The 26904-nt window shown below is 40.3% G+C and overlaps 1 protein-coding gene across 2 annotated transcripts in view; it reads left to right on the top strand.

Moving 5' to 3' along the window:
- Nucleotides 1-26904, top strand: part of mpp2b (MAGUK p55 scaffold protein 2b) — a 110636-nt gene that overhangs the window by 52337 nt on the left and 31395 nt on the right. Inside the window, exons 1-4 of one of the 2 annotated variants that reach the window (XM_069904617.1) lie at nt 4408-4549; nt 8609-8761; nt 13745-13900; nt 19234-19461. In XM_069904617.1, coding sequence (XP_069760718.1) covers nt 4541-4549; nt 8609-8761; nt 13745-13900; nt 19234-19461 — 546 coding nt within the window. In that variant the 5' untranslated portion in view covers nt 4408-4540. Of the gene's footprint in view, nt 1-4407; nt 4550-8608; nt 8762-13744; nt 13901-19233; nt 19462-26904 lie in introns of those variants that run through there. The other variant, XM_069904618.1, reaches the window with a different exon arrangement.

Raw genomic sequence — 26904 nt, 5'->3', positions numbered from 1 at the left:
TTCTATTGCTGCTGGTCTGTGACGTAGCAGGTTCTATGACAAAATTGGCAGCGCTGGCAGTGGTGTGGACCTGGGAGAGAACAGTACGGAGAAACAGAGTTCCTTTGCAGGATCTGACTGCCTGGTTGTGATGTCATTAGCTCTGACCAGGCTTAAATTGGCCTGTTAAAGGGGTTGATGTTTTTATAAATGTATAGGAACACAAAGGGACACACCCAAGATGCTCATGCAGAGGTCCACGAGGGGTTGTTCTCTCTGAAGTAATCAGTTGACTGGTGCATGGCATCAGAATGTATGAACAACCCCCCCCCCCCCCCCGACCGAGAAGGGAGAAGACTGGGAGACACTCCTACAGGGAAGAAGACCGATGAGGGACTTTAGTGCCTGAAATCTCACACCAGGCTGCAGGAGACTGGCTTGTGGGAACCAGGTTTCAGGACCAGGATTTGAGAGGGTGCCGAGGACAAGAAGGGACCCCGAACGGGCCTCAGCTGCAGGCAGCTTCCTGATTGTATCAGATGTTCAGATCTGGGAGCTCGGGCTTGCAAATGGATCAAACAAGAGGCTGTGTGGCTGCAGAACCTGAGGGTGCATTGGAGGGGAATCCATGGATGCTCAGTGTCTCTGAAGGGACTCCCTTTTACTTCTCTTTCTCTTGTTGTTGGGGATGCCATGCAAAGCAGGTGGGAGATCGGGGACAAATGTTGGCGTATAAATATATTTTGTGGATTAGCGCATGGCAAAGATGGAATTTTAATCATGACATACTCCTGGTTTGCTTTTTTTTAAATTCATTAATGCTTTGGAAAGTGCTTTTACGGTAACCTGGATTTAAGTAACATGGTGAATATAGTTTCCTCTCCCAACTATCTCGAGGTAGAGAACTTACTATTAATCTTTGCTCAATTGTCCTCTTATTAATTATTTTGTAATATTTAAGCTTCCATTGTTGTTATCTTGGCTCCTAACCTTGCATCAGTTAAACTGCTCTGATATAAGTAAATAAGGAAGTTATGTGGAGCACCAGCTTGGCATTTTAACACTGGATCCTGGATTGAGCTCCTGAAGTGGGAGAATGAGATTGAGACATCTGCGATCCAGGTGCAGCGTAGAAATCTGAGCAAACTCAAAACTTCTGCTCGACTAAAATACCATATGATGTTGTCATTTGCAAATTATAATGATAAGAACTCATTTAAAAATGCATTCCATTCAGTCATGGGGTGGTGCTAGCAGCATTGGGTGGTATGGTTAGCGTAGGGGTTAGTTCAACACTATTACAGCGCCAGTGACCTGGGTTTGAATCCAGTGCTGTCTGTGAGCATTTTGTACACTCTTCCCATGATCGTGCAGGTTTCCTCGATGTGCATTTCCTCTCCGTGCTGTGGTTTCTACCCAGAGCCGTAAAGAATAGTAGGTAAATTGGGCACATGGATGTCATTGGATGGGGTGGGCTTGAGGGTCGGAAGGGCCCATAGCCATGCTCTATCTCTAAATTAAATTAACTATGCCTTTTAATGTACATGGCTATCTAAAACGACAACACATAACAAAATGTGAGAAGATGTTCCACGATCTTAAATTTCAAAAGTTGAATTCTCTTCAAAGTGATTATGTGCAAGATTTGTAAAATATGATTTTTGTGATTTTGTCTCCCTATATTTCTGGCTGATTTTTTTGGTATATTTTAAATGTAGACAGGCAGCATGGCAACAGGACTTGCAGCTCACAAGCTTTGGCCGCCCAATTACACCCTGTAGAACGCGTTAAAAGAACCAAAGATTTGTTGATCCAAACCAAGGCTTTTATTAACTAGAAGACTGGAGCGTATCACACGTAGGTCAACCAGTCCAAAATGACCTGATCTGGCTAGGAGCAACCTTTTAAGACCTGGCAGTAGGCGTGGCTACGCTCTCAGTCAATCACAGTCATCCTACACTACAATCTGTACATATACACATTGGTGATAGAATCTGTACTATCATACACCCAAATGACCTACAACCCCAGAACGTTTTTTGAACAGTGGGAGGAAACTGGAGCCCCCCCGGATGAAATCTAATATTATTTATCATCAATTAGTTAATCACCTCAATGATCTGGATGTAAAATCTCAGAGAAAATTAGCATTTTGCTTCCATTTAAATGCCAAACATTCAAGGTAAAATGAGCAGACCCCACGGTAAACCACTGCATGTATATGCTTATCTGTTTGGGCACACCCATTTGGGCTCCTCCCACAGGCTCCAGAATATTCCACATCTCCCAGTGCAGAGCGGCATGGACATGCTGTTGTTCTAAAGCTAATAAAAGCCTATCAGTTCGTTCAACTTCAGTCTTTTTGGAGTTATTGAAGGTGCATCACCAACTCAGATAGTTGGTATTTATCTTGAAAATTTAAAATAATACACGAACTAATGGAAATGCAACAAGAAGCTTGTTAAGTGAGCACATCACACCAGTTAACTTGCAGGGTGCATCTGCGTCAGACGAAGGCAGCACAAAATGAATCATCGGCTGCAGAGTCAATTGTAAGTTGAGGCCAATAAAGGCATCGACTCCTCTTTGTCTCCCCCTCCCTACCAATCAGTAAACATGAAGTTTGTTCATTTGGGGACATAACTGTATGTTTATCACAAACCACTAAAGCTCCCATTCAAAATTAGAACAAAGAACATTAGAATAGTTAAAAGTTTGTGGTTTTAATTTTCCTTAGCCTTTTGGCCTAGTGGAGCATTCACTGTTGAATCATGGGAGCACACGTTGGATGTGAAAAAAATTTTTGGCTCTAGTTTTAAGACCTCTGGGTCTAGATGTACTCTTGAATTGCTGTTCAACAATAGTTAAGATAAACTAGTTTCATAACGGATGCCACGTAGTTCTGACTCAGCCACCAAGAAACTGGCCTTCACCACACACTAAGCATGGCGTCAACTTAGCAAGCTTACATATGAGTTCTGGAAAATCTGAATTGAAAACAACTCATCGACGAGATTGTTGGGAAATTAACCACTAGAATTTGGATATAAATACATACTGCTGTTCCTTTTTAAGACCATAAGACTGGAGCAGAAGTGAGCTATTCAGCCCATCGAGTCTGTCCTATCATTCAATCATGTGCTGATCCATTTCCCCACTTAGCCCCACTGCCCGGCCTTCTCCCCATAACTTTTGATGCCCTGGCTAGTCAAGAACCTATAATCTCTCTCTTAAATGCACCCAGTGAATTGGCCACTGCAACCGTCTGCGACAACAAATACCACAGATTCATCACCCCCCGCTGATTTCTCCAAACCTGTTCTAAACCGATGCCCTTTAATCCTAAAGTTGTGCCCTCCTGGACTCTCCCACCATGAGGGCCAACCTTTCTACAACTCCGATTGTCCGAAATCAGATTCTCCGAAATCCTCAGTTATCTAAAAATTTTTTGGAGCCAAACCAACTGGGGACTCTGGGCTCCCGGCCCCAGCCGCAGCAGCAGACCTCGGGTGCCCGGCCCTGGAAGCAGCGGGAACCTTGGGCTCCAGGCAGCAGTGGGGGACATCGAGCTCCCAGTCAAGAGCGGGTCCCTCAGGCCCCCAACACGAGTAGGTCCTTGGTGGGGAAGTGTTGGTGATCGGCAGTGGCCAACATTTATTTGGTGAGAATTAAACTTTATTTTAATGCTTAAAAAGCCTTCCCTTGTTGATAGTTGTTGTATAAACACTGTTACAAGGGATTTGTTGTTGCTGCTGGGCTTTTGTTTTAAATGACTGGTTCTCTGTAAAAACATTTATCCAAAATGGGCCCAGTCCCAACCATTTTGGATAATCAAAGTACCCTGTCCATACCTTTCAACATTCAAAATGTTTCAATGAGATCCCTGCTCATTCTTCTAAATTCCCACAAGTACAAGCCAAGAGCTGTCAAATGCTCCTCATATGATAATCCTTTCATTGCTGTAATCATCCTTGTGAACCTCCTCTGAACCGTCTCCAAGGTCAACTCATGCTTTTTAAATGAGAAGCTCAAAACTGCTCACATACAAGGTCTCACCAGTAGCTTATAAACATCAAATCTCTGGCATCACGGCTGACGAGGCAGTTAGCACAGCGCTGTTACAGTGCCAGCGACCCAGATGTGAATCCAGCGCTGTCCGTAAGGAGTTTGTACATTTTCCCTGTATCTGGGTGGATTTCTTCCGGGTGCTCCTGTTTTCTCCCATCCTCCAAAATGTACCGGGGTTGTCAGCTAATTGGGTGCGATTGGGTAGCACAGGCTCGTTAGTCAGAAGGGCCTGTTACTGTGCTGGATGTTTAAATTTAAAATGTAAAAATTTATATTTATATTCTATTCCTCCCAAAACAAATGACAGCATTGCATTTGCCTTCTTCACCACCAACTCTACCAATGCCTTTACAGCACCAGTGATCGGGACCAGGGTTCAAGTCCCACACTGTCTGTAAGGAGTTTGTACTAACGGCGGCAGATACAAACATGCCGGACCACGGGAGTTGCCAGACCACAGAGCACCGGATAAAAGAGGTGCAACCTGTACCATATGTTTTTTGTGAGTATTATTACATAGAACAATACAGTCAGTGCAAGAAAAGAACCTTCAGCCAGTGATGGCTACACCAAACACCATACCAAAATTGAAGTACATCCCTTCACGTGCTTGTGAATTATATTCCTCAAATCCCTGCATTTAGCCTCTTAAATGCTACTATTATCTTTGCATCGACTGCTACTCCTGACATTCTGTTTCAGGCACGACCACTCTCTGTGTTTAAGATAAAGCTTCCCCACATATCTTCTTTCAGCTCTTATCCAACATCACCTTAAAAGCATATTCTCTTGTATTTGACATTTATAACCTGATTTTTGACTGCCTGCCTTATCGATACCTCTCACAGTTTTATAAATGGATCAGATATTCTGTCAACCTCCAACACTCCCGAGAAAACCACTCAACCTCACTTTGTTGTAGCACATAATCCTTTAATCCAGGCAGCGTCCTGTAAAATTTCTTCTGCAAAAAAATAGTTGCGACTCAGCCAGAGTTGCTGTAATGGCAACGTTGCCTCTGACGTGGACCCGGGAGATCAGGGAGCAGAGACACAATGGTTCTCCGTAGGGTCCAACCGCCTGGTCCTAACGCCCATACTCCATACAGGCTTTAAATGACTTGTTGAAGGGCCCGTTATTTTTAATTAAAATCCTGAAACTGTAAGACAGAGGAGCAGAAATTGGCCATTCAGCCCATTGAGTCTTCCCCCACCATTTAATCATGAGCTGATCCATTTTCCCACTCAGCTCCACTGCCCGGCCTTCTCCCCATAACCTTTGATGCTTTGGCTAATCAAGAACCTATTAATCTCTGTCTTAAATACACCCAATGAACTGGCCTCCACAACCACCTCCAGCAACAAATTCCATTAGATTTACCACCCACTGGCTGAAGAAATTTCTATGCATTTCTGTTCTTAGCGTGATCCCTTCAATCCTGAAGTTGTGCCTTGTTATCCTAGACTCTCCCAACATGTCAAACAACCTTTCTGCATCTCCTCTGTCCACACCATTCAACATTCAAAATGATTCAATGAGGTCCCTGCTCATTCTCCTAAATTCCAATGAATACTGGCTAAGAGCTGTCAAACGCTCCTCATATGATAACTCTTTCAATCCCGGAATCAACCTACTGAACCTCCTTTGAACCCTCTCCAAATCACCACATTTGTTTTCTAATGAATTGCCCAGAACTGCGTACAATACTCTAAGTGAGGTCTCACCGGTGCCTTATAAAGCATCAACATCACATCCCTGCTCGTATATTGAAATGAATGCCAGCATTGCATTTGGCTTCTTCACCAAATTTCCCCTCCTGCTATCCTACACAAGGACTCCCAGTTCACTTTTCGTCGGGGTATTTTCAATTTACTCTCCATTTTTAAAAAAATACTCTGCCAGTTTTTTTCTACCAGAGTACATGACTGTACACTGTACGGCATTATATTTCATTTGCCACTTCTCTGTTCATCTCCAAATCTAAGTTCATCTGCAGCCTCTGTGTTTCCACAACACTACCTGCTTCTCCACCTACTTTCGTATCATCTGCAAACTCAGCAACAAAGCCATTAATTCCACAATCCAAATCATTAATATACAAATTGAAAACAAGCAGCTTCAACACCAACCTCTGTGGAATGCCACGAGCAACTGGTAGCCAAAGAGAACATGATCCTTGTATTCCAGCTCTCTGCTTCCTGCCAATCAGCCAATGCTCTACCCACGCTAATATGTTTCCTGTTAAACCATGGGTTCTTATCTTGTTAAAGTAGCCTCATGTGTGGCACCTTTTCAAAAGCCTTCTGAAAATCCAAATCCACAACATCCCTACTTCTCCTTTATCCAACTTGCTTGTCACCTCCAAATACTTCCAATTCTAACTGTGGGTTGGCTCCAAAGATGGTGGCTCCAAGGGCATCGGGCACTGAAGTCTTCCTCATTGTTTCAGAGCTGGATCTGGAGTCTGGGTTGCCAATGGATCAAACGGGTCTGAGCCATTGCGGAGACTGCAGGAGTGCTGGAGGTACAGACCCTCAGTGTCTCGGAAGGGACTTCCTTATGCTGCTCTCTCTGTCTTACTGTAAACGTCGTTGGGCAGTACTAATGGCAACTCATTTATGTTTATTTTGCATATAAATAATGTTGTTTTTCTGCTGTCAATTTTCACATGCACCTTCCAGAGTGGCCATTCCAGAGTGGATATCACTGAGGTGCAGTAGTTAGGTCAGCTGGATGTGGATCAGTGTCACCCGTCACGTCGTATTCATTGGCCCATTATGGTGGACTGCCCACAGTTCAGTTTAGACTGCAGGCAATCCGCAATAAAGTCTAGGGGTGCCACAGGTAAAATTTCGGAACGGGAACGGAGTCACTCATTTCCACTCCGATTTTTTTTAAACACAGACTGTTGGTCCGGGATTTCGGGAATAATTTCCGGAACGCGGCGGCTGTGTAAAAAAACATAACTGTCTGCCTTATGGCAGGCAGAAAGAAATTTTGGGTAAAGTTGCATTTTCTATATTTACTGCATGGCAATAAAGTAATCTTGAATATTGCACCCTTTCCAAAGACCCCACATGTGCCAGTAATGGGATAACCAGAATAGAATTGAACATCTGAGCTAAAGGTCATCGGCTAAAGCTGCCAAGGATCCCCAGAGCAATCCTGCTGTGAATGATTATGATTTCTGGATCAATGTATTTGAATGATTAACATTTGGGTGAAGAATTTAAACTGATTGCAGTGTATAAATGGGGGTGCTGAAAGGACAAAACAATGACTTACGAATGCATTCAGCCAGAAATAGTTCATGCCTTGAATTATGATCTGCAAATGACATTGTAATTATTAGCAAACAGAATCATTCCTCAATGAATGGGGGAGAGCAGTTTCAAGATTTTCCTGCAAGTTATAATTTAATGTGGGAACACCAGAGTTGCTGTTCGTGATTTGCAGAAACAGTATGCAATCTTCTCCACTTTAATCAAGGGAAATCAATGATCCGATGAAAATTTCAGGTATTTAAAAAAAATTCTCCCAGAGCAAGACCCTCACAATCTAACGAGTTGCCTCATAAGCTGTAAAACTGAGTGTAATTTTTAAAGTATTTTGAGTTGCAGTTTTTATATGTCAATCCTGATTGTCTTACGTGTCTTTACGCATTTTTTAAAATCTTGCTCCTTGTAAAAATTATAAAATTAGTTAATAATTGTGCTCTTATTGTGTCCCTGTTGGATTGACAACTACTGTCAATTTAAGCAAATAATATTCAAGAAAGTAATATTCAAATTAATTTTAGAAAAAGGAATCGTCTGGGATTTTGAATGTCAAATTGATATTACATGGATACTTCCATGCGTTCTTTTATAATGCGTTCTCATCAGTAGTACTTTACATTGGGGATCTGAGTGAGTTAAGCATTTAGGATATTCAAGAAAATATACAGTGGGTGATTTAGATAACGGTATATTCTATGGTGTTGCCCTGATAATTTCTCCTTCACAACTGATGTCTGCAGAAGTAAGATTGATGTCAGTTTACGTTATTTCAGCTTTGAAATGTTCTGTGATGTTTGAATTCAAGGGCATTGTGCCTTTGGAATTGGTTGGGTTTTTTTCCCCATCCAGGTACGTGATGACTTAACATTGCAGCTCAGATGATCTTTTCCTGTCTTTGCTTAAGTAGGAGTGCTTGATAGCTCTTGTGCAGAATGTCCTGCCTTAGGCAAGAGGACAGCTGTCTTGTCCAGTTTGAATCAGACAGTTCACTCATTAGCTATGATGCAATCGATCTAAATTTTTTTTAAAAAGCAGAGAAGCTTGGTGTAAATTTGTCATATTAAAACAAATGACCATTAAAATCAAGCACACATTTAGGACCATAATTAAATATTTATATGAAAACTGAGGATGGATTTTCTTCTGCCGATATTTCCAGATGTAGTTTTCCTATGTCTGCAACACTACAATGGACATTTCCTGTGAATATTTCACTTTGCACACCTCCTGTCATGTTCCATATATTTATGATTGCTAAATTGATTTTTTTTTAAATCTTGGAGGCCCATGACAAGCTGGAAGACACTAAGCTGGAGGCTGTACGTGATAACAACTTGGAGTTGGTGAAGGAGATCATTGATGATATTATCCCCATCGCCAAGGAGAATGATACCGCAGCAGAGCTCACACATATTCTCCAAGAGCCACATTTTCAGGTAAGGGAAATTATTATTCAATATTTTTACTGGACTCATTTTCATCTTGTTTAATGTCTTCTGACATTGGCCATTTTACCCATATAGATGATAAATACCATCATTCTCAAATCTCCCGACGTTTAACTTAATTATGGTATTGTGGTATTAGTCCAGTGCCTGAACAATGAACATGTAGAATGAAGGAGAACCCCAAGGCACGAAAAACAGAAGGATAGTGCTGTAATGCACAAAGTATTCGTTAAGGATTAAGGGCTACACCGTCCTCTTTTTAATAATCCCTTCTTCATCAGGAGCAAAATGATTCCTATGAAAGTCAAAAACCCTGCAGATGCTGCAACTCTGAGATATATCAGAAACTGTAGGAAACAAGCAGCAGGTGAGGGAGTGGCATGTTTCAAGTCAGAGACCCAGTTCCAGCAAAGGGTTCTTTCCGCGGATGCTTCGTGTTTTTCCAGCAACCTCTAACTGGATTTCACTTTTGCCTTTTTTAAATCTGCAGATACTTTGCAAAATGGCAGGTTCACCCCTCCTGGCCCATGCTCCAAATATCCAGGTTGTCACTTGGCAGCCCGTGGTAGACTCTTGAGTCTTGACTAGACGAGAATAAGAGGATCAGGATAATTCCTTCCCTAAAGAACATCAGTGAAAACTATAGGCCATTTCATGTCAGGCCTCCACCTTAAGGCCAGCTACAGGAGTGGAAGGAAAACTAAGAACTTACCTTTCAGACAGCAGCCTTAAAAGTCTGCTCCAGCATCCCATTCACATACAGAGGCACCTCGTAGTGCCCTCCGAATCCAACGGTGCCGTAGCCCCACCATCATTAAAAACGTGACAGAGCAATGACCATCTTCCCTACCCATAATCCCCCAGGCAGCTGGAACTGCTCTGTAGTTCCCAGAACAGTTCCAGTTGTGGGGTGTGGGGGATTATGGGTAGGAAAGACGGCCATTGCTCTGCCTCGGAGGGAGAGGGAAGAGTGGGGAGATGGGTCGCGGGCTGATGGCATCACCTGCCCGTCCCTAAAGAGCCGCTTAGCGCGGCTGGAGAATCAGATCACTTCGGCGATTATCCCTCTCCAAGAGGGGTTGGATTATGTGGCTGGGAGACAGCCTCCGCACATTCAGAGAGGTACGTGGTTATATGTTTTGGCGGAGGTTCTCTGCCTTTACATTTGGACTTTTTCCCTATATGAAAGGGCCTTGTGTGTTTCATGGTGGCCATGTCAATTGACAGCTTCTTATTCCATGATTTCCTTGATTATCCCAATTGTAATTCCTCAGCTGATGTACTGAGATTTGAGCAGTACATGAATCTCTGTGTTTCTGGAGAGTTATAAAAGTATAATTCCACTGGAAGATTACTGAAGAGTTGAAACGTATTGATAAAATATATAATCTTGACCTACCATATTTCAGTATCGCTTGATTCCTCTGGAAATGTGAGTCAACCTGCTTTTTTTTACATTCTAGGTAGTTTTGTTAAAGAAAAATTGTTTCCTAAACTGGTTTTTAAGGTAACAGCACAGCACTGACCATGGTTAGAGCCAATAAATTTGCATCTTTTATCTGTTTTGAGTCAAGCTCAAGTTTGCAGCCTAAATTATCATCAGTATTTTGCTTCCGTGCCACCCTGAATTCGTAAAGGAAATATCCCATAACCCACTAATGCAGCAGTACATTCTATTAAATTATAATTTCTTATCATTTACGAATATTATAGTTAAATGGGGATATTTTACAAATTTGCTGATTTTATTACACATTCAGCCTCAGTCAGAACTGAGATGAGTCTCATTTTTAATTTCTGTTAAGTATAATTAATTTCTAAGTGTTTCATCGACATGTTGCAATAGCTGTAAATGAAATTGTTACGTCTCAAACCAGCAACAACGGAAGACACAATTCAGAAGGGTTAAATTTTAACTCTATATTTATTAATGACTGTTAACAATGTAATGTCTTAATACAATTAATCCCACTATAAGTAGCTATAGCAAATATACAGATATATATTTATAAACAGTGTATATGTGAAAAACCCAGACCATTGCAGTCTGTACCCAATACTCAAAAACAAAAATCCTTCCAATGTTCTAAGTCGTCTTGTAATGTCTTCATTAATGGCTGATAATTTAATTTGTATAGATGGCCTACAGGATTTTTTTAAATTTTTCACACTATGAACCATATTGACCAAAATACACATAAACATTTCCCTCTTGAATATACACAGTGTCATCCCCCTCCCCTCCAACAAACATTAAATAAATGGGACCCAACATTATCAGATAGATGTTTTCGCTGTAAGAAGGAAACGCGAACAACAGTACATGCAATTTGGGCATGTGAGAAAGTGGAAAAGTTTTGGGAAGATCTAAACCAGATATTAAATAAAATCACAAAAAGCAACATACCAAAAAATCCAGAGATCTTTCTCCTAAGTAATATAAGAAGTAAAGAACTAGGCCTCAAATTGGATGAAGCACAAAAAAGATTTATTATCATAGCCTTAGCTGAAGCAAAAAAATGTATTATGTCAACCTGGAAATCAGAAGATAGCCTAAGAACACAGCAATGGTACATAGAAATGAATAAATGTATTCCATTGGAAAAAATAACGTATAATTTAAGAAATAACATCACAGTATTCGAACAAATTTGGGAACCGTACATGGAACACAACAGAGAAGTCCTACCGCGGACCTCCACCCCCTAAAATGACAGAATGAGAAGACGAAATGAACTGACCCAGTGTGTAAAAGCAGAAGACACAAATTTCTTGTTTATTTTCATTGTGTGATGACATTGTTTAATGGGTTTAATGTATCGTATATGTTGAACGTTGAGTGGGTGGGGAGGGGGGTGGGAAGGAGGGAGGGAAGGGAGGGGGGGAAAAAAGGGGAGAAAATGACACTGTATATTCAAGAGGGAAATGTTTATGTGTATTTTGGTCAATATGGTTCATAGTGTGAAAATTTTTTTAAAAATTTAAAAAATGAAAAATCCCAGTTAAGTAAGTCAGTCCAAAAACACAGTCCATGGAATTCAATCTCAAAGTTCAATGTCCAAATTCAATTCTTTAACCGATAACCAAGGACATCATATTGAACATTTGGGGAGAACAGTGACTGATGTTGCTATGTAGTAAACTTACGTATCCTCACTTATTAGGCATGTGCATTTCATACAGCTCTCCAGCTGCCCTCTGCCACTTCACAGCTGGATTCTCCCTTTGTTCTTGAAAGTTCCAAGCAATTCGGGATTCAGCACTCCGCTGTACCACAGGTTGCACAGAATTCTTAGCAGAAATCCATCCTTTATAATCACACTCTGCAGTCCAAAAGATCAGTCCATAGTCCATCTACAATCCCCATGGGTGCTGGATGCAAGGGGTATGTTTTCATGAAGATATGTTAAGTTGAAAACAGCAAATTAAAATAATTGTTGCTTCATGAGCAGCTGGGTCACTTAGCAATTGTGGATTATTGTGTATCTTTTCTGCAAGAGGGTCCCAGCCTGTTGCATCAAAGATAAACAGCTGACATCTGTGCTTGGATAACAGAATTAAAATCTTATGGACTGAACACAGCCGATTGAGGGCCTATTCAAGCATGAACATCTGTAGAGGAACACTGACAGCAATTTACTTGGTTCCCTGCCTTTCTTCCTTCCCTGAAGGAGGGAGCTGGTCTGTTTCTCCTATTTAAGAAAGGATATAGCGTCATTGGGTGCTTGTTCAGGAGAGATACGCTAGGCTAATTCTTGGGTTGATGTTTCGTGTCAAACTCAGTTAAAAAATGTTATCTTATTCAATCTTATTTAAACGGAATCTTGACAAGCACCTGGTGTGAACTCTCCATTCAAGTCAGTCTCAAATGAGAGCACAATGTTACAAAGTGTGGAAACAAAATTGACCTGCATGGAATTCCTTTCTGCATTGAAGGGTGGGAATTGCAAGACATGTTTAAAGGAAAAGTAGATGGATTTTTGAAAGACTGGCAAATTGAGGACTGTCCAAAACTGGGGCAAAAGAAGAGATGAGGCTGGTAGCAGATTACCCTGAATGGTAAAACAAGGTGGCTTCTGTTCCACGAAATACCTCTGAGCATCTGGCCTGAAATCAAGACGATTTAGCATGCAGAGAAGACCATTGTTTTTTTTTTTGTTCAGTGCCAATTTGAGCCTTGAGATTGTTTCACAATATAGATTTAGCTTTGACACAAACTGGGCATGGCAAACATATAACTTCAGCGAGTGAGAAATTATCACAGTGAAATCTAGATGTCACAAAAAAGATTGCCAGCTGGATAAGTCATTGCAAACCACAACAATTCTCCCACAAAAGGAATTAAAATCAAAGATCTTGTGACAGGATACAAGGTTGAATGATCTGAAATGTTTAATAAGTGTTTTCTTTCCACTCACATCCCACTTTAATAATCCCTATACCATCGGTGCTCTGTGATTAGTAAGGGATTCCTTAAGGTCATATGTGAGTGGGAAGGGAATGTTGAAAATCACTGCTCTAGAAATAATATGTTACTGAAATAATATGCTTGAGAAAAATTGTCATTGGCCCATTTCCTTTGGAGTTATGAAACCATGCACATAACAAGTCAATGAGGTACGATTAAAACAATGGTTTACAAACTTTTTCTTTCCACCCACATACTACCTTAAGCACTCCCTTACTAATCACCTATGGCATAGGAAACACTTAAAGTGGTACTCACGTGAAAAGAAAAAGGTTAGACCCACTGGTTTATTCTGTATTGCTCCTTGAAACATTGCCTTATCTGCTGAGCAAGTGCCTATTTTATTTCAGATTTTTAACATTTGCTGTGTTTTCATGAAGCATTTGCTTATGTAAGCATAATATTTCAGATGAAATTAATCTCAAGATTGGATGTTGATATATTTTAGTAAAAGATGAATGATCAAATGTCTGTAAAATTGAGTTCATCTGTTCTTCCCGCAGTCTCTACTAGAAGCTCATGACTCAGTTGCCTCCAAAAACTACGAAACTCCACCCCCAAGTCCAGAGTCTTTTATGGACTCCACATTCAACAATCAGCCTATCCCACCTGATGCAGTCCGAATGGTGGGGATTCGCAAGGTCAAGGGTGAACATTTGGTAGGTAAAGAGATTCAGATATAATTTAGCTTAATATACATTATATATGTATGTATTTAATACATTAAAGATATTGGATGGTCGAAATCATATTTCATTCAAGAATCTGCACCAAATAAGCAGAAATTTCTTCCAACTAAATATTGAGGGAGTCTTGACAGAATGAGGTCAAAGATCTCTTTGAAACCAAAAAAAAAAAATTGGTGGAAGCACTCAGCAGGTCAAGTGGTACCAATAAAGAGAGATACAGAATTAAAGTTTCAGGTCAATTATCCTCAATTGATGTGGAAGAGACTTTTTTTTGGATTTTTTTTTCCCCCATCCTGGTTTTGCTGCTGTAAAGGGTAGATCAAGGAGCAGGTGTGAAGAGGATGGATTGGGGTTTGGCCCTTAGAGTCCACTTTTGGATTGGCTCTTCGTTGGGTGGGCGAGAGGGAGGTTGAGGGAGAGGATGAGAACCGAGCAGGCAGGTGATTGGAGAGCTAGAATCAGAGCCTGAGATGATTGAAGGGTTGGGGGTTAGGGTGATTGGTGTAAAAGGTCAGAGGTGAGATGAGTGAATGGAGTGGGTTATTGGATTTCAGCTTTATTGTCAGAGTATATCCATGACATCACATACAACCCTGAGATTCTTTTTTCCTTGCGGGAGGGGCAGAATCACCACCTATTGGTAGTGCAAAAAAAACTGACTCAACGTACACATGTAAACTAAAATTTGCACTCAATGAGGATAAGCAATGATAACAGCTGTTGTATTTAGTTGAAAAATGTGTTAGAAAAATACACAGAAAAGTTAATCTGCTTTTATGATCACATCCCTCCATTCAATCTCCTTTAGCTCTGTAATTTTAATCAAATATCCAATCAGTTTGAGAGAGATGCTTATTGTCCTGTATCCTCTCAGATTAATAAGACGTAAAAAAGACTCTATATCATCTGTGCCCTTCTTGCTGTTGTATCGTCTCAACTTCATTCCATACAAACACCAGTAGTGAAGCTGTCAAGCATTGGTATGCAATGAATGTAGAACACAGAACACTACGACACAGTACTCTCGACCCTCCACATCGTTCCTATCAAAAATTACTAAACCCTTCCTACCTCATATCCCTCCATTTTTATTTCATCCATGTGACTGTCTAAGTGCCTCTTAAATGCCCCTAATGTTTTGTCCTTCAACACCACCCCTGGCAAAGCACCATAACTCACTGTGTTTTTAAAAAAAAAACTTACCCCCTAATGTCTCCCCTAAACTTTCCTTCCTTCACTTTATTCAGATTTCCTCTGGAATTTGCCATTCCCGCCCTGGAAAAAAAAAAGGTGCTGATTGTTTATCTTATCTATGCCTCTCAGAATCTTGTAGACTTCCATTAAGTCTCCTCTCATCCTTCACTCCAAAGAGAAAAGTCCGAACTCTGTTAACCTCACCTCATAAGACGTATTTTCCAATCCAGGTGATTCTCCTCTGCATCCTCTCCATAGCTGCCACATCCTTCCTATAATAATGTGACCAGAAAAAAGCTGAGACACTGAGATGATCCTGGTAGAATATATGCCAAGAGATGGTATAAGGGTAAATTCAAAAAAAGGCATTTTATTTTCATGAAATAATAACTTTTAAAGTTCTATGTTGCCTCACTTTTTCAGGTATAAAAAAAGATCGCTTTGGTCTGCTTAATAAAATGCAAATTTAATCTTGCATTGGAGGGAGAGAATATTCTGCTATATATTGTATTTATTTACTTCCACCAACATTAACAAGATCAGAAAAAAAATCTTACTTTAGTAAATGAATATCACGCTGTGCATATGATGCATGCGACCTTGTACATTAGTAAATATAAACCCAGAATTTACAGGAGTGAAACCATAGCCCAAGCCACTGAAACAATTTGAACTTACCAGCTTAGCCTGATGAAAAACATCTTCTTTTGGACAAAGAAATATGGTCCTTGAATAATTATTTGGAGTTCAATCAATATTTCCAGTTCACTTCTTATCCAGTTCACTTCTTATTTCCAGAAATTCAATTGATTGTAGACTGTTGCATAACAGGATTGTCATACTCCGTTTTCTGGAATTCAAGCAACCAGCAAAAAAATGAGGAAAATAAATACATTAAAAATATGAACTTTTAAAAATTGGCGTGCTTCTTGGTTAGTTTGCCAATCATGCCACACATATTGTCAAGCAACTCACAAATACATCTAGCCTGCATCTACAATCCCCATGGGTGCTGGATGCAAGGTGTTTTACTGCATTTTGGATACTGAAACTCTTCGATTTTGAAGATATTTTCTCCAGAGTCTCATTCAAGATTGAAGGGTGTACATTTAAACAGAGATGCAGGGGTATTTCCTTAGCCAGAGAGTGGTGAACCTCTGGAATTTGCTGCTACAGGCAGCTGTGGAGGCCAGGTCATTGGGTATATTTCAATCAGAGATTGATAGAATAGTCAGAGTGTCAAAGGTTATGGAGAGAAGGCAGAGGAGTGGGGAAAATGGATCAGTTTATGATGGAATGGCAGAAAAAACATGATGGCCTGAATGGCTGACTTGCTCCTATATCTTGTTACATATAATCTTATTAATCAAGACATAAGTTCATAATGCAAAGCAGATATCCAAAATACAATAAGATTGATTTTTATCAACTACGGACATTAAACGTATCATTTTGTAAAACTGCAGATCCAAGAAACCTGAAATGACAACAGAATTAAATTTGAATTTTAAGTTTAAATTTAGACATACAGCACGGTAACAAGCCCTTTCAGCCCACAATTCTATGCCACCCAATTACATTTAATTGACCTGTAACCCTGTGAAAGTCAGCCCGTGCTGTAATGAAACAAACAGCAAACAATTAACCATATAACAGTTTCTCTTTTTTTTTAGCCTTGATAATGCTAGAGGAAGTGAGGGGTAGAAGGAAAGAGTTCAGTAACTCATTCTCTACACTGAGCCCCAACTCAAAGCATATGGAGTATTCATCCCACCTTTATACACCTTTGGGAAAGGGTCTGCGTGAGACCCTACAAGTTTCACATGTTTAAAGTTTTTCCCTGATTGGTGGCGGGGGGGGGGGGGGAAAGAAGACAGTGAGTCCAGAAATTGGAATCTACTAAGATACAAAACAAAAATGGAGAAGTCAAGATGGGACAAATCCACTTTATTAACTGATTAACAATCAACAGCTTTCCTCTATTTTGAGAATTATCTCAAGATAGGGAAAGTCTTTTCGCAATTGCACTGTGAGTGGACAATGTATCCTGAATTTATGAAAGAGTTAACTGTGTTCTACAGGGAATTTTTTTCAAAGTAATGAATTGAAGAAGAAAACTACAGGAAAGACACCAATAAGAATGAAAGAGTGAGAGAAGATTAATTAGGATGTTGCTCGGACTTCAGGAACTGAGTTATAGGGAAAGGTTAAACAGGTTAGAACTTTATTCCTTGGAGTGTAGAAGAATTCAGGGAGATTTGATAGAGGTATTAAAAAATTATGAGGGTCTGGACAGAATAAATGTAGGTAGGCTTTTTTTCCACTGAGGGTCGGTGAGGTACAAACCAGAGGATATGGGTTAAGGATGAAAGGGAAAAAGTTTAGGGGGAACATTAGGGGGAACTTATTCACACAGAGAGTGTTGGGAGTGTGGAACAAGTTTCCAGCTGAAGTGGTTAATGCGGGCTCAATTTTAATATTTAAGAAGAATTTGGACAGGTACGTGGATGGGAGGGGTATGGAGGGCTATGGACTAGGTACAGGTCAGTGGGAGTAGGCAAAATAATAGTTAGGCACAGACTAGAAGGGCCGAAGGGCTTGTTTCTGTGCTGTAATGTTTTACGGTTCTATATCAGTCCTATTTAGTATTTATCACAAAAAAAAGATTTTCTGAATATTTCCCATTCCAAACAATTCCTTTACAGATTTGTGAAATAATTCTTTCGGAAATATTTTAGGAAATGCAACATTCTTGGAAAGCGATTAATATTATTCTTGGCCTGTTTCAGGCATCTGGTGATTGCTGTGTGAGGGGAAGATTTACAGAATGAAGTCATATATGAAAGATTTACTGTCGTGACTTTTGACAGCTCAGGCATTTCACATCTAACTGCTAGAACTTATCTGGTTCAGTGTCTCACTGCAAACTAACCACTGGTCAGAAACTGTTACTCGCCATTTGTCATCCAGTCTCCATGCTCCTACCTTTTCCAAGTTCTCCTGATTATTGTACACCTTTATTTCATATCTTCCTTCCTTCCCTATACTCACTGGAGGTACCATGGCTGAGTTCTCTAAGGTGTGAGTCTTGTAACTAACACTCAATGCCAAAAGTATTAATTGAACAACTTATGTTTATTATTGCAACAATCCCATCCAACAAAACCCAAAAGAATTCTTACAGAATTCTGCCATTAGTACCTGTGAGTGGAGCAGAAGTCCTACTGAAGTGGTGTAAGTGGAGAAGTAATTCCATACATGTCACATTTCTCTTTTAATTGTTGCTTTTTATGTCATACAGTTCAATAATATTAATTTTTTGTTGCTTCCCAAAATGTCCTTCCTTCATCCAGGGGAACCCAGAAGTTGTGTGTGATAACATGTTAATCTTGTAGAGTTCAATTACACCATAAGCATTTGTTGGCTCTCAGCCTATTAAACTCTACTCCAACATTTACTTAATTTTTCTTTAAGTAGACGATCAATGTATATTGTGGTAATTTTGGAACCATAAGAATACTGGCAGAATTAGATTGGGCCTGGGTGCAGAAGCAATATTGCTTGTTTTGGCATCAGATTAAATGCTAATATATACAGTAAAAGTCCAAAAATCTGGACCACCCGAGAATCCAGACTTTTTGATAACTCTCAAATGTCTAAACTTTAGTGGGCTTTTATGTGTGTGCGTGCATGGGTAAGCTGCACAGAAGTTGCGGAAATGAACAAATAATTTTTTTGTACTTCGCATTTGTATGAGAAAAAATGATTTGTTAACAAACTATCAAACCTTACTCGTTCATCTCTTCTTTATTCTCCTTAAGTTTAAATTTTAAAATTACCAGCCGAGAATCCAGAAATTCTAGACTGAACCAATCCCCGAGCAGTCCAGATTTTCAGACTTTTACTGTTGGGCACATGGAATAGTATTTTAAGTCAACTATTTTTGTGTGAAAAGATCAAATATTCAATGTGTTGCTTTGCCTCTTTTCATTTTTGATTTAAATATAACATTTGTCACAAAATGTTCTCGTTCCCTGATAACAAAGAAATCCCTTGTAAGTGGAGCAGCTTGTCATTCGATAATGAGCCGTAGTACTTCTTCTCTCCAGGGTGTGACATTCCGGGTTGAAAACAGTGAGCTTGTAATTGCTCGGATTCTTCACGGAGGCATGATCGACCAACAAGGCCTGCTTCATGTTGGGGACATCATTAAGGAGGTGAATGGAAAAGAGGTTGGAAATGATCCAAAGGTCTTACAAGAAATGCTCCAGAATGTTAGTGGAAGTGTCATCCTTAAGATCCTGCCGAGCTACCAGGAACCACATCCTCCGCGACAGGTAAGAGCTGCAGTTGTTTTCACTCGTTTGCTAATTGTTGACCATGCTAATATGATTTATATAATAGGGAAATTTGAGAGATGAACCAAGTTGCATGAAATTGGGAAAGTTAAGATAGAACAGATTAGTTTAAATTAGTCCTAAATATTTCACACTATTTCCAGAGACCCCCTTGTTCCAGGACCCCTTCTCCCACCCCCCCAAGCCAGGAAATATATAACCCCTAGACCAAACAGAATTGTGAAAGTTTCAACATAAGTAGGCTTGCATTGTGGTTACCACCATGCTGTTACAGTGCCAGTGATCTGGGTTCGAATCCAGTACCATCTGTAAGGAGATTGTACATTCTCCGCATGTCTGCATGGGTTTTCCTCAGGATGTTCTGGTTTCCTCCCACCTTCCAAAATGTACAGGGGTTGGAGGTGGATTGGGGTATTTGGGTGGCACAGGCTCATGGGCCGAAAGGGCCTGTTACTGCGCTGTATTTCCAAAAAAAAACAATTAAAAAAATTAAATTTACAAGAAGCACAAGAGTTGGAAATGTCTTGTTGCAGCTGTACATGACTGCATGTGGAACAGGATGTGAAGGGTGTGATTAAACTGGAGATGGTGTAGAAAAGATTCACGAGATTGTTTTTGGCACTGCCTGGTTTGTGTTGTAACGAAAGATTGGATAGACTCGGACTCTTTTCCCTGGGACAGAGGAAGCTGGCCTTGTCGATATTTATAAAAACATGAGTGGCATAGATAAGGTGGATGGTCACAGAATTTCACCCATGGGAGTCAAAAATTAGAGGGGTAAAAATTTAAGGAAGACCTGAGGGTGAAGTTCATCACACCGAGTACGGTGGGTAAGCAGAACAAGCTGCCAGAGGAAATGGTAGAGGCAGCTACAGTTGACCTTTTGACAGGTTCACAGGTGAGGGATATGAGACTAGTTTGTCAAAGCATCTTGGCTGAGTTGAGCTGAAGGGCCTGTTTCCAAACTGTACAACTCTATTAGGTAAAATCTCATTCCTTTAAGCCAGTGCCCCCCTAAACGCACATTCCCTTTGCCATATTTGTTCTGTGATTAGTAAGGGATTGCTTAAAGTGGGATGTGAGTGGGAAGGGAAGGTTGAGAACCACTGCTCTAGACCCAATTGCAACTGAAATATTTTGCTTGAGAAAAATTGTCATTGGTCCATTTCCTTTGGAGAGATGAAACCATGCGCATAACGAGTCATTTAGGTACGATTAATACAGTGGTTTTCAACCTTCCCTTCCCACTCACAAAGCACCTTAAGCAATCCCTTACTAATCACAGAGCACTTACAGCATCGGGATTGCTTAAAGTGGAATGTGAGTTTATGGGGGAATTTTGAAAACCACTGCTTTAAATTCTCATGTAATCTCTCTTTAAATGACAGTACTGACATTATATAGGAATCAGTTTGGTGAGCATTCCCTGCACTTCCCTGATGGAATGTTTATCCTTTCTTAGGTTCCGAAACCACAACTGCACACAATGCTCCAAGCGTGGTCTCAATAGGGGTCTGTACAATTCAGTTTAGACACTATTTATTGTCATTTAATTTTAAAAAAATGTCATTATACTTGAAATTGCCTTTAGTCTGCCTTGAGGTGGACAAAGATTTTCCATGAGCATTGCCCAGCGCTCAGTACAATCAGAGAGAGAGAAGTGAAAGAGTCTCTGCCGAGTCACTGGGCGCTCACAGCCTCTGCAGTCACAAAAGACTCCAGTTCTGTTCAATCCATTGGCAGCCTGAGCCCAGAATCAACCTCCTCCGACATGATGAGGAAGCCTTCAGTTCCCAGGGCCCTTTGGGAACCCATCTTGCCTTCAACACCTTCTCAAATCCTGGTTCTGAAACCTGGCTTTCATGAGCCAGTCCCCAGGGCAATTATACCAGGAGATTCTTGTATATTCAAAAGCATTGACAGTGAAAACTAATATGCCATTTATCTTCTTAATGACTTCCTGCCATACTGTATTTGCATTCAATGACATATGTACAAGGATGCCCAGGATTCTCTTTATGTCAACATTGCTCATTTATCATACTTCACTCTTATACTAAGGAACATAGAAAATTACAGTACAATATAGCCTTCGACCCACGATGTAGTGGAGACCTATATAAGCCTACTCAACAAACTAAACTTTCCCTATCTCATACATGACCCCTTATTTTTTTCTTGCTTCCTTGTGCCTGTCCAAGAACCTTTTCAATGTCTTTATTATTAGATTAGATTCAACTTTACTGTCTTTGTGCCAAGTAAAATACAAAGCCCAATGAAATACAATTGGCATCCAACCAGAAGTTAAAAAATAGTGCTATATACAAATGCAAATAACCACGTCCATACCACCCTCCACTACCATCCCTGGCAAAGCATTCCAGGCACCCACTCCCCTCCTGACATCTCCCCTAAACTTTCTTCCCCTCACCTAGTACAGATGTCCACTGGTGTTTGCTACTTTCATCCCTGTCTGTCCACCCTATCTATTGCCTTTCATAATCTTGCAGACCTCTGTTAAATTGCTTCTTCTTTTGTCCAAAGAGAATAGGCCCGGCTCTGTAAACCTTGCCTATATGACGCATTCTCCAATTCAGGCAACATCCTCGTACATCTCCTCTGCACCCTCTCCCTTGTCCTTCTAGTAATGAGGCAACCAGAACTGAGTGCAATATTCCAGAGTTTTATAGAGCTCATTATTACCTTACTGATTCTAAAATGTATTCAATTTATTTCACTCATCTTTAAGCCTATTTGTATCCCATAATCCCATTCAATTTCTTCTTTGTTGGCAAACATAGAAATATTACATTTAGTTTCCTTATCCAGATTGTTGATGTAAAGTGTATTGTGAATAACTGAGACCTAACAGTGGCCTCCCTGGTCCCACTAGTCACTTCTACATAGCACAATGTTGGAGAATGTCTCATTTATTCTTATTTTTTCTGACTGTTAACTTATTTCATTTCACTAAAAAAGTATTTAATATAGAGGTATAACCATAGGCCTTTCCAGCCCATGAGTTTGCATTGCCCAAATACACGCATGTATCCAATTAACCTTCCAACTCGTACGTCTTTGAAACATGGGAGGAGATCAAAGCACTCAGAAGAAACCCACACAGACACAGGAAGAACATATAAACACCTTTCAGACAGCGGCAGATTCAAACCCAGGGCACTTCCGCTGTAATAGTGTTGCATTACACACTACACCAACCATATTACCCAAAATCTATAAAGTCCAAAACCACTGGTTTTCCCTCCTTTCCTCATATTTACCTTCCAACAGATTTGTTAAACTCAATTTGCCTTTCATAAAGACACGTTGACTTTGTCTAATCCTGTTGGCACTTTTAAAGTACCCATGTCAAGTCCACTTTTTGTGGATTCTCGCATGTTCCTGTCTACATACATGGTCAGTATCTCTCTCCTTCCTTTTATAACTAGCAGGGGTTGCATTTTGTGGGGTGTTGATAGGATGGCATCTGGAGTACTGTGCATATTATGCTCATTCATTTAAGAAAGAATTTTAATATATTGGAAGTTATTCAGAGCTTTTCAAATGCAAAAGGGATAGACTATGTTGTGAAGAATAGGCAGACAAGCTGATTTTAGAAATTCTATACTGAAGTAAAATACAAAAGTCTACAGACATTATGACTAGTGAATAACACAAACTCAGCAGGTCTCGCAGCGACCAAAGGAGGTAAAGATACATAACCGTCATTTCAGGCCTGAGCCCTTCTTCTTCAAGGTATGAGTAAAATGCCTGCTTTTGGCAAGTTTCTGCATTAAGAAGCTGGTGCATAAATGAAGAACTGATAATTTTATGTTAACTTGAATTTAAAATGGGTTTTTACGAGAAAAATTGAGTTGGACTGGCGCAGGGTACCAGAAAATGGAAATATCACCCCCAGTTTGAGAAGGAGGGGGGATGACCCACGGGATGGGCTGCAGTCTGCTGGTGACTGCGGTCAAGGGACTTGCACCTGGCTGCGGACTGCTGGAGGCTGGCCTGAGACTGGCTGCAGGGACTATCAGGTATTGAAACCAAGGTGCGAGAGGGTGCCAGAGGCTTCTTGATCGTGTCAGAGGAGTGCATCTGAAACTCGGGTTACTGACAGTTTGGCCTGAAGGCTGTGTTGTTGCGGAGGCTGCAGGAGTGTTGGAGGCGAAACCATGGACACTCAGAGACTCTGGAAGGATTCTCTTTTGGTTCTTTTTCTGCGGCTGTAAGGGGCACTGGGAAATTTTTGCTGACAGCGAATCTTTGACTGCTTTATGGTAAGCTAAAGGACATTTCGTGTAATATCACGTTAACTGTTTTTTACATGACAATAAAATAATCTTGTATTTTGAAAGAACGTGTTTGTCATGGGTGCCTTCATCAGACAAGGAATGGAGCAGAGATGTTGGGATGTCAAATCATTGGTGAGACCACACACGAAGTTTATTATCATCCAAATGTACAAGTACAACTCAACAAATCAGTGTTTTCCAGTCCTCAGTGTAAAAACAGACAAACACACATCCAGGCATAATTATGTACCGACAAACGATACATATGGAGTACATTTCTACAGAAATAAAAATAAACAAATATTGTTCAATTAAACAGTGAAGTCCCAGAGGGTTAGTATCAGAATTCATTTATTCATTCAACTGTCTCACTGCCCATGGGAAGAAGCCATTCCTCAGCCTAGTGGTGCTGGCTGTGATACTCCTGTATCTCTTTCCCAATGGGAGTAACTGAAAGATGCAGCGTGTGTGGAACATATCAGGAACAGCTGCTCCCCCTCCACCATCAGACTCCTCAACATCAAATACGATGAGGGACTCATTGAAGGGCTCTCACTTTATTGATTTTCTTTGCTCTCCCTGTATTGCACAGTCAGTTTGCTTATATTTGTTATCTGTTTACAGTTCTTTTGATTGTTTACATGTTCGTGCCGTGCACAGTTTATTCTTGTTGCACTACCAATTAGTGGTAATTCTGCCGCACCTGCAGGAGAAAGGAATCTCGGGGTTGTATGGGATGTCATGTATGTACTGACAAGAAATCTGAATCTGTGGGGTGTTCGGGGGCTTGACCGATTTTGCGAGCCTTCTTCAACCAACAATCCCAGTAGATCATATTAATGTGGGGGAGGGAGACCCCCAGTGATCCTCTCAGCTGCTATTATGGTCTTAATTTATGACTATTATGTACTCATTTCAAGCATTATTTTTCTGATGGGCATAAATTGATGCACAGTGTTCACATACTTTTCTTGAATCCCCATCAAAGGAGGAACAAAACCACTGTTATTCGCTGAGTTTTTACAGGATAGTGTTTAATTTATCCCTTGATATTATATGATGTCACAAAGTTCAAATCAGTTCTTCTTTCCCCTGATAAAGAGAGTTGGCTCGAAACATTGACCATTCTTTTCCTCCCACTGATGCCTCTTGAATTCCCCAGCAGATTGTGTTTGACTTAAATTATCATTTAAAATAAATTGCTATCACAAAGCAAAATGTAGAGATCAATAAAAGTGAACTTTAAATTGCAATGAATAATGGAAGGACATTGAAATTATAGTCTTAATCCATAATTTCATCAAGCAATACAGATCATAAATGCCAAAGTGATATGAAAAACTAAGTGATACTGGGACACTCTGCATCCCACTGATGTGTGCCGTACCTTGATTGAACCACTAAACAAATGGCCCACTTCTAATCAAGCTGCAAGATTTTGTGTCAGTTACATCTCATAAGATCACAAGATAAAAGAACAGAAGCAGGCCATTCAGCCCATTGAGATGGCTCCGCCACTCCATCATGAGTTAAAATGTTCTCACATCTAGTTTCAATTTCTGGCCTTTTCACCATATCCCTTGATATCCTGACTAATTAGATACCTATCAATCTCTTCCTTAAACTCCCCCAAAGACTAGGCCTCCACAGCTGTATGTGGCAACAAATTCCACAAATCCACGACCCTCTGGCTAAAGAAATTTCTCATCTCTGTTTTAAATGGGTCCCTTATAATTCTAAGACTGTGCCCTTTTGTCCTAGACTCACCCACCAAGGGAAACATCTGTCCAATCCTTTCAGCATTTGAAATGTTTCTATGAGATCTTTTTTAATTCTTCTATACTCCAATGAATACAGTCCAAGAGCCACTAAACATTCCTCATATGTTAGCCCTTGCATTCCAGGTATCATCCTTGTAAATCTTCTCTGAACTCTCTCTAACATCAGTACATCTCTTCTAAGATACGGGGCCCAAAATTGCACATAGTGCTCCAAATGAGATCTCACCAGTGCCCCATAGAGCCTCATCAACAGCTCCTTAATCTTATACACTATTCCTCTTGAAATGAAATCCAACATAACATTTGCTTTCTTTATTGCCAATCCAACCTGGTGGTTAAACTTTAGGGTATCTTGCACGAGGACCCACAAGTCTTCTGAATTCTGAATTTTCTCCCCATCTAAATAATAATCTGCCTGTTTATTTCCTCTTCCAGAATGTACAACCGTACATTTCAAACAATGTATCTCATCTGCCATTTCTTTCCCCATTCTCCTAAGCCATCCAAGTCTCTCTGCAACCTTTCAGTTTCTTCAACACTTCCGACTCCTCCACCCATCTTGGTGTCATCTGCAAACTTTGCCACAAAACCATTCAATCCATAATCTAAATCATCAATATACATTGTGCCGCCCAATTATATCCAATAAACCTACAAACTCCCATGTTTTTTGAAGGGGGGGGAGAGGAAACTGGAGCACACAAAGGAAACCCCCCACAGACAAGCGGAGAACATACAAACAGCTCCAAATTTCAACCCGGGTTGCTGGGGCTTTTATAGTGTTGAGCTATCCATAACACCCTTAATCAATTTTGAAATTAAATTCTCGTAACTGGATAAGCCAAAGCAATGGATAGAGAATATTTTATTAGAGATTGGGTTGAGCAATTGATTCATTGACCATAAAACCAAAATGTGAATTATAGAGCCATGCTTTTATTAATATCAGTGGAATGCATGTATTCAATAGATTATTTTCACAAATGCTTATAGTGAATCAGTTCATTCTATTCAAGAGTGCTTTGTAACCCTGGATGTGAAAAGGGTAAAGTCACATTGTTTTCCCAAGGTGATTATCACCCAGTCACCTTCTCTGAAAACCAAACTTCCAACAAATATTCAATGAAGACTGATCAGTCTAAAATCTCAGGCTTGTAGATTTGTGAAGGCGAGTTGGAAGATGAGGCTTTTAGCAGTCAAGAAGCTGTACCACCAGATTAGGAGAGCAAGAATACCCAATGTTATCCATATTTCAAGATGGTAGCTAGAGACCAAGCTTTCAGATTGGTGATTGAGCATTTGTTTGACGTTTAAGATCTAGTAAAATGGCCAAGGTATTC

The sequence above is a fragment of the Narcine bancroftii genome, chromosome 12, assembly GCF_036971445.1.
Source record: "Narcine bancroftii isolate sNarBan1 chromosome 12, sNarBan1.hap1, whole genome shotgun sequence".
Lineage (NCBI taxonomy): Eukaryota > Metazoa > Chordata > Chondrichthyes > Torpediniformes > Narcinidae > Narcine > Narcine bancroftii.
The sequence above is the reverse complement of the archived record's forward strand: the minus strand, read 5'-3'. Positions and strand labels throughout refer to the sequence as shown.